The sequence below is a fragment of the Nanorana parkeri genome, unplaced genomic scaffold (genome assembly GCF_000935625.1).
Source record: "Nanorana parkeri isolate BGI_ZX_2015 unplaced genomic scaffold, ASM93562v1 scaffold986, whole genome shotgun sequence".
NCBI lineage: Eukaryota > Metazoa > Chordata > Amphibia > Anura > Dicroglossidae > Nanorana > Nanorana parkeri.
The window spans coordinates 477,269-486,618 of NW_017307254.1; the positions used below are offsets into that span (position 1 = coordinate 477,269).

At 42.0% G+C, this 9,350-nt stretch overlaps 1 protein-coding gene across 3 annotated transcripts in view; it reads left to right on the forward strand.

Annotated features, from left to right (window-relative positions):
• ZCCHC17 (zinc finger CCHC-type containing 17) overlaps window positions 1–9,350 on the forward strand; it is a 14,184-nt gene continuing 4,834 nt past the window's right edge. For all 3 annotated transcript variants that reach the window (XM_018566892.1, XM_018566893.1, XM_018566894.1), the window contains exons 1-5: window positions 1–95; window positions 1,372–1,429; window positions 1,521–1,621; window positions 4,080–4,171; window positions 4,258–4,358. In XM_018566892.1, coding sequence (XP_018422394.1) covers window positions 54–95; window positions 1,372–1,429; window positions 1,521–1,621; window positions 4,080–4,171; window positions 4,258–4,358 — 394 coding nt within the window. In that variant the 5' untranslated portion in view covers window positions 1–53. The remainder of the gene's footprint in view (window positions 96–1,371; window positions 1,430–1,520; window positions 1,622–4,079; window positions 4,172–4,257; window positions 4,359–9,350) is intronic.

Here is a 9,350-nt window from a genome sequence, read left to right on the forward strand (position 1 = left end):
TTACAACATAAATTGTTTGAAGCCAGCAGTTTCGTACACCACCCAAAAAAGCAATGGATAGTGTGCCAGAGTTGTATGAAGTCTTCCAAGGAGAGGTAAACATATTAAACCTGTTAAGATAGTTAAGTAGAATTGTTAAACCTCTTCCGTGCTTTGATCCTGCATTGGTGTGCTGCATGCAAGTAGCTGTAACAACATGATTTTTCAGTAATATTTTGAGGTACACTGCGCACCCCGACTTGGGATTTGTTTATCATGCAGTGAATGTGTCATGGTTATAAATAATTATGCATACATTATAAGGCAACTGTTTTTGGCACTGAGGCTATTGGGGGATTCACCACCCATGGATGTCCCACAATTCGTGCATTACCTTTTAATGCAACTGCAAAGTTTAAGGGGGGAACTGAAATAGTTTTGGGTCATACACTGTACACATACAAACACACAGGGTATGCACATGCCACCATGGGTATTCTAAAGAGAGAACATAGAACAAGTGTTAAACACTCTGCCTCTGATTGAAAGCTTGGCTATTGCTGGAGGGAGTGAGGTAGAGTGGTATGCACCACAGCTTTGACTACTGTTCGTAAATTCAGCTTGAGCTGTTGAGCTCTATAAACAGGGGGTAATGAGAACTTATAACGTGAAAATCAACCTGTTAGATGGATATGAAATTACAAATGCTTTTTATGCAATATTTCATATTTATAATATTGAGCTGTCCGTTTTAATAAACCATGATAAAGCCTGCTTTATCATGGTTTATCTTTCCTCTGCAGATCACAGTGTTGTTTCTCTGCTTCCCCGACGCTGTTTAATAACCTGAGTGCCAATAGGCAGCAGTTAGTCTTTAGTTTGATCAGTAGAGAAAGGAATGCGAGGAATGTATTGTAAGCTGCACAGGGACATCCTGTGTGAGTAAATCTTTGATCCTCATGAAAGGATAATAGTTTACTTCTCAAAAATAAATAAAAAACCATTAAAAAAACTTTTTATGGAAAATTAAAACTTGTATTACTATAATAAATAAAACAGCAATTGTATAAATATCCTTCTAACAGCCCCTGCCAGTCATAAATCATGAAAGAAAAACATAACACACATATAACTGCACATCACAACATTTATTAATAAAATAAATAATGGATACATATACTGTATATATTTTACAATTGTGGAGAAACACCCCCCTTCTCCTCCTGCCCCCTAGTCATCTGCAGCCATATCTGCTTGCCACAATGCAACAGTGTTATTAAACAATGCAACTGTGGTTTATTAAACGCCACTTTAGAGACATATCGCTGGGGTAAGCTGTGAAAAGTCTTATCATTGCTTAATATAAATATCAAACCAATCTCTCTTCTGTAGGTTGCAAATGTCACAGATTATGGAGCATTTATTAAAATTCCAGGCTGCACAAAGCAAGGTGAGTGAGTCCCACTGCTGAGAATACCCTTTATGCAGATCAATGTAAAAATAAAAGAAAAAAAACACCTGTTTTCTTGTTCACTTTTTAGGCCTTGTCCACAGAACACACATGTCATCTTCTCATGTTGACCGTCCTTCAGAAGTAGTTGATGTTGGTGAGAGAGTGTGGGTGAAGGTTATTGGCAACGAGGTATTACATTTTCATTTCATGCATGATAAGTTCATTTTGAGACTGAAAAATGTGACCTCAAGAGATGTGCAAAAAATAAACATGTATATAGTTCATATAACAAAAATGTATTTATTTGTACTTGTATAACATGACTGGAATTAATTGAGTTAAGTTGGGGCACACAAGACATTCTGCTGGCCTGCTGAGCTTTCCCAAAACCTTTAGACCTGACTACAGGAAATTTCCTTTTGTTTTTAGCTTTTAGATTACCTTTTGCATGAGTATACAAAGTCATTTTGTATATGCAAACCGAGCACTTTCCACAGTTTTAGCAATGTGAGTAAGTGGGCAAATCTTTCACTAGGACATTATAGCTCTCGATGACCCTTGAAAGGGAATTTCACTCTATCTTTGGAACATTTATGATTATTGCTGTTTGGCTTTTTTAATGGGAAATCTTCTGTAGAGCTGGTAGACTGTAAATGCTGCTGCGCCCCTGTCAGGGTTTTATATGCAATTGTTTATACATAATGTTTTTTTATCAGTGTTCCAGCATTCAGTGAGCATATGTCAAAATGATACATCTTTGCTTTGAGTACTACATGGTGGAGCTTGGTATCTACAAGGAAGGTCCATAGGAGAGCACACTTCTGCTCTGGAATTTGAATCTGTGCTAAATCTATTTCCTGGCATATGCCATATTGGACATCGAGGAAACCGAGGGTAGAGAGGGTAGTGTTATTAGATACAGCTAAATACTACATTGATGTAGATATTTGTACACCACAAAAAAACTGCACTAAATTGTGAGTCATGACAAAGTCTGTCATAGCAGTACATAGTCAACCAAGGATTGGTAAAACACTGACTTACTGCATGTGAAATGTAAGATAAACATTCACTGCATAACAGACTATGTTCTTGGTCCGGCATCTAATTACACTGTGAACCCCCCCTAATTAGTTTTATAAAGAAGAGCTACATTCTAAATTTCTTTACCTTTTAGCATTACATCTACATATTTAATATCACATCAATGTTGATTATGTTAATCACATATTTCTCCATCATATAGCAATAACATTCATTTTTTTTCTAACTGCCTTTTGACACTTCATAGAATAGAAAGTCACCAGCACTCCTTTTTAACAATTTATCTTGAACACTGGTCATTTTGCCACACTATAAATGCAACCCTTTGATTAAAGCCCATCTCCAGGAATTAGACACAAACTACTCTTGCAGTGGGGCCCCACAGCTCTGCAAGGGTCAAATACTCCCCAAGTCTACGGGGTTGCGCAATGAGGTGTAATACTTTGGCGCTCTCCTCTTCTCCCTAAAGGTGCCCATACACTGGCCAAATTTCGGACGATTTTTAATGTACTGGTCAAAATTCAGCCAGTGAATGGGGCTGTCGGCTCCCTTTCAGCCGGCATTCCTCGATCAGCTGATCGAAGGAGCCAGCTGGAAAATCTTTGTACTATCAAACCCAGCAGCCAATGAGCTGCCCGCTCTGATCGGGTATTCTCACAGGTGGCGGGGGCACCTGTCAGAATACAATGCAAACAGCGTAGTTTCCTCGATCGACGCGCTGTTTGTCTTTGGAGGAATCGCGTCAATTTCTTCCTTTCAGCCTACGGGTTGAACGAAAGAAATTGACAGGTGTATGGCCAGCTTTACACTCTGAGTTGTGACAATCCTCACTGTCCTAACATACAATGCAGCGCTATTGGCCCTGCATTTTACTTAATCACTTTGGCATGCCACCAGCAGCTGGAGCATCTTAGACAAGAGGCTTTTTTGGATTGGTCTCACAGATGGAGGGAGCTTACAGGAGTTAGCAGTAAGGCAAATATTACACCTTATTTCTCTACCCTACTGGAGTTAATGAGCATTTAGCCCTTGTAGTGTGTGTTGGGGTTGGAACAACACTGCAAGGGTAGTAATTCCCAGAGTTTGCCTTTAAGGAGCATATGTATATTACAGTGAAAATGGCTTTAATCAAATGTTCACTGGCTGTAAATCAATCAATGTCATTTAAAACACATACATGTGGAAGATTCACTTGCAATGTTTGCTGAATGCCAGATTAACTGCTTTATAAATATGCCTCTAAGTGTTTGATAGAGATATAGTGCTGGTGACTTTCTACTCTGTGATCCTGATTTTGCACAGTGTCATCTGTCTGTGGTTTTCTCAAGCACGCTTCTGGTTACACCCGGCTAGCTAGCGCTGTAAAGATTGTAGACACAAAAATGAGATACAAATTGAAATTACTCAGGGAAGTTGGTCATTGGCATCAATATGATTTTCTCATCCAAGGTCTATAATTGGTAGACAGAAGCATATTTGATTTGTATATTAACGCCAGCCTGTTGCTGACTGTTTCCAGATTTGCTCTTTTAGGTTGGGTCTACTTAAAATATATTGGGGTTTGCAGTTCATAACTGGACAAATCTCGCTGTTCTTATTTCAGGTAAAAGATGGGAAGCATAAAATCTCCTTGTCCATGAAGGTTGTTCATCAAGGAACTGGGAAAGATATAGATCCAAACAATGTGGCGCTGGAGTAAGTGACTGGATGACTTTCTACATTGTCCAACAGACATAGAGTTACTGACCTGGAAGACATTTACTACATTTTTCTGCTTCCAGACAGGATGCACGAAAGAGACGAGAGTTTAAGGACTACAGCAAGCAGAAGATAACACTGGAGGCCGTACTGAACACCGTGTGTAAAAAGTGTGGTTGCAAAGGTTGGTTGTTTCAAAGTCTCATCTGCTTCAGGACTAGCAATCCTGATGGGTATTACATTATTCTTATACCAGCTTCCATCCATGTGGGGAAATGCATTCTTTAGATTAAAAGAATGATGAGACATGGAGGGTGCCATTGCTGACTGTTTGCTATTATACCCGTTCAGATCTGTGAATCAGAAAGTACTGAAGACAGAAGGTCATCATAACAACCAGGCAATTACCACACGTCATGACACTGAATGCAGTAGCAGGCATAAGCTTGTTTTAAAATTGTACTGCTGCCTCAGATCTTTAATGTTGAAGTGATCTAGGTGGCTGTTACCTGTGGGAGCCCATGATGGTGCAAATTATTTACAATGGTAAGAAGAGGAGGATCCGTGAACATCAATTCACTGAACCTTCCTCTGTATGGCGAACCTGGAAGCTGACTGCTCTGAGCACTTCCTGTTTGATGGATGTCAAATCCTCGTGGGCTGCAACCAGGAAATGAGAAAATTAAGTACTATCTGTACTCTGTTTAGCAGCAGTACAGGGGAGATATCAGGAGTCTAATAGACCCTGATATATCCATAAAGATGACCTGTCCTGCTTAATGTACTATCACATAGGAGCTTATCAGCCCCCTTGTGATAGTGATGTGAAGTTAAGTGAACAATTGTTTAAAAATATGAAAACCTAATAAAATAAACCACAAATTTAAACATACCTCCACCGTATACATGCACCCAGGAAGCACGATCATGCGTAAATGGCAATTGGTTAGCATATATTGGGTATCACTGCACATGCCAGAGTAAGAATAATAATTCCAGAGTGATTATTTCTGGTGACTTTTAAAATGATGAGCTGTAGAGGTTTTAAAGCATAACCTATGGACAATTGAATATTGTAATTGTTCACTATTTTGCAGATGCACACAATTTTAAGGCCTGGCATATAAGGTGCATAAACAATAAACCACAGACAGAGTGAATAATATATAGTTACCAAAGGGATGAGTGTGGTATTGATGCAGAATCTTTATTGAAAAATTCAAAAGTACAAAAATGCCTAGAAATATTCACATTCCCTCCACCAATATAAATGACAATGTTGTAGGTATTTCCGCCAGATATTGCCAGTAAAGTAAATGACATTCATCATTCAATATTGGGATAACACACATATAAATGTCTAAAGTCAGTAACCGCCTATGAGTTCTGGGCCACTTCCCTTTCCGCTTCCTGACAGACATGTGGGACACCACAGCTCGGACCTGCCACATCTGTGTATTGTGGAAAGTCATATTAAGGTGCTTCCCCGATTTCTCTAGCCATCTAACTAATACACAGTGAGAGAAGATGTGGCCAGGATTTATCACAAGGGATAATAAGAAGCAGGAAGCTCCAATATGCACTGTGTATGTACTGTGGTGCTGTGCAGTATATATGTCAGCTATGCGTGCATGAACGGCATGATTTCTTCAGCAACTCCAGGCAGTTAGTTACTGCTGGACTTCAAGGTGGTCCAGTCTAATAAGATGGCAATGATTGTATAGTACCAATAATGTCCATCTGGACAAACCTCACCTGTGACAGAGGTGGACACCTTGAATATATCAGGGAATATATCAGAGACAGATTTATTGTTTTAGCAATGTTTAAGACATGAATGAGTGCAGTCCATATGAGGGGGACTGTTGGTGACAATGTTGTCATTTTTTATTGGTGGAGGGATTGTGAAAATTTTTAAGCATTTTTGTACTTGAGTAAAGAAAAAAATGATCCATACCTCACTCTTGTGATTTAATGTTTATGCAGTATCTTTGGGATCGTGTTGGTGTAATTTAATGGCGGAGTAGACAGTAAATTTGACATTAATGGACACCGCCAGTTGTTTTCATATTCTTTTTCATTTCTTCACATGTTTGGTATCTATCAGTGTTGTAAAGTAGTCATCACTCCCATGATGGGCTTAAATTTCACGTTCAGTTTACTAATTTGTATTGAGATTGTAGTCCATCACGGGGGAGAGCTTGGAGTAGTGACTACTTTTACAACACACACAGGGTCCATGGGGAACAAAAGAAGCCACCCTGCAGAAGGATGTACAGTGTCAGCATGAATTCAGCGATGATTTAGTGATGCACAAATAAGATACAGTTTTGTTATTGGTTAAGGTACTTAAATGCATTTTAAGATTAAACTCCTGAGTTTAGTGTCTTTTTAAATAATGTTCAGGCCTAAAATGCACATTTCAACATGTGTGGGAAAAATTAAGGAAACAATTCTCCTTCAGCGACGGAACAAAAATGAAAAACACAAAAAGGATAAAGCGCACTCCTGTGGGCACAATCCAATTAGGTGGCTATTGTGTGTAGGTGTGCAAAGCTCCTCACTACAGGGAGAGGACCCTGTCTATTCACAACTGCAGATAAAGACAAATTAGGACAGGAGCGCAACTACCAAAAGTGACGTGAATGGGTTTGATTTGGCCTAGTGGATCTGTGTAATAAGGATTGTTGGTGGATCTTTATGTGTGGAATCTGAGTGTATATGGCAATATTGTAGCAGACAGAAGGACTTACGGTTAGAAGCTCCCCCGTGGTCCGTATGGCGCCCTTCTTTGACAGGTCCAGGGTCAGAGGGTCCCAATGGTGTCCCCGGTGGTTCAAGAGGCTGATCAGTTGGGGGTGCTCGTCCGTATGGCCGTATGGCCGCCCGCGTTCTCGGCTGGCCGAGCCGCGTCGGTCAGGAACGGAGAAAAATGGGGAGGAGCTGCACGCGGCTAGAGAACGCCTTGCGTCGTGTGTCAGTATAGGTAACAGAAGTCTGAGATTGTCGGGTGTCACCAGTGGTTACGCGGTTCGAGGGTTAACCTCTTTTTCAAGCCTCAGAGATACTGGAGATCGCGGGAAATCTATCTACTTTTAAGTGTAACAAGGGGGAGGCGTGTAGTTTCGTTGAGCCCGGTGATAGGCCGCCGCTTGCATGGGGGGAGGGAAAGTGGATTAGCAGTCTGGGTCCACCTTGAGTGCGACCTGTCAGTGCACGAACTGATGTAGATGTGTGACCTTTAGTGACACTTCATTCTTATTTGGGGCTGTCGTTTTATTGGAGGCGATCTGATCTATATCTCGTGTATCTCGCCAGGTCCCGGGGTGCTCAGAGGGATATTTGTCCATCGCTAATTAATAAAATATTTAAGTGTGTGTTTTAAAAATATGTTTGTAGAAGAATTTTATTAGTGTTAAAACCAAAACAAGGTGGTGGACTGCCCCTGGGTGAATGGAACCCGAATATAAGTACATGTATGATCCCACATGAACACGTATGTATGCACAAATCCCCCCATGCGAGCGGCGGCCTATCACCGGGCTCAACGAAACTACACACCTCCCTCTTGTTACATTTAAAAGTAGATAGATTTCCCGCGATCTCCAGTATCTTTGAGGCTTGAAAAAGAGGTTAACCCTCGAAACGCGTAGCCACTGGAGACACCCGACTATCTCCGACTTCTGTTACCTATACTGACACACGACGCACGGCGTGCTCTAGCCGCGTGTAGCTCCTCCCCATTTTTCTCCGTTCCTGACCGACGCGGCTCGGCCCGGCCAGCCGAGAACGCGGGTGGCCATAGGGACGCGCACCCCCAACCGATCAGCCTCTCGAACCACCGGGGACACCATTGGGACCCTCCGACCTTGGACCTGTCAAAGGAGGGCGCCATACGGACCACGGGGGAGCTTCTAACAGTAAGTCCTTCTGTCTGCTACAATATTGCCATATACACTCAGATTCCACACATAAAGATCCACCAACAATCCTTATTACACAGATCCACTAGGACTCGGGACTGGGGACTCTGGATTCACAGGAAACAACAGGACACTGAGCCATTGTCCTGACTGCAGGGAGGGTTTAAATACCCTCCCAGGAAGTACCAGGTGATGGCTAAGTGCTGGCAGCTGGGAGACACCACGGGGAGAAGCCCAGGGTGAGCAGTGGGGCTGCATATTCCAGCACCACCCAGTGGTGGTCTGGTACCTAACAGTTCCTGGCTGCCTGGGGACACCTGCAGATGAGCACAGGAACTGCAGGGCTTAGCTCCAGCACCACCTGGAGGCGCTCTGGATCCTAACAGCTTGTCTCTGCTCATTTCCAGTGCGGCCTTGGCTAGTTCCAGACCACGGCTTGACTCTGCTGATTCCTGGTGTGACCTCAGCTAGTTCCAGACCACGGGTTGTCTCTGATCATTCCAAGTGTGACCTTGGTTTGTTCCTGATTACAGCTCTTCTCTGCTGACCATCCAGTGTGACCATGATTGTGCCTGCTACCCTGCCTTCTATCTGGCTTCTTGGCTACCGACCACTGCCTGTCCAGACCCCATTACCAGCCTGCTTTGGGTTCCAGTGTCCTAGCCAGCTACCTTTCAGTCTGCTTCTCCCAGGGACCCTTCCTGTCAGTCTGCGTAAACACTTCACAGCCACGCTTGCCCCCAGAAGTAAACTTCCAAGAACTAGACTCTTTGCACCTTTGCCATCCTGTTCCCCTTTTACTCCCTGTTGTTCAGTCCAGGTGTATAAGGGAAGCCCTCTTGTCATCTTGGGCTCCATACTATCCATAGACAGCAGACGGCAGTGGGATATGCAGGCATTTTCAGGCATTGCAAAGTTATTTACAATTTACATTTTTTTTTTTTATTGTTTGCATTTTTTTATTTAACACTGAAAAAAGGAACATAATGAATAAACATGAAAAAAAAAGTTAAAACACTTAAGAAAAGTAATAAAAAATAATAGCTAAGGGGAGGAAGGGGTTAGATAAACAATAATGCTACATTTTATTTCTGCATCATGTTTCTGAACAGTGTTGACAATCACTGTTCAGAAGCTCAATTTTTGATAGCAAATATTACTTAGCAAGCCCTTGGCTGTCATTTTGACAGCCAAGAATTGTTGGTAAAAGAGGAAAGGGCAGCAAAAGCAAGGGGAATGGGACAAGGCATGCT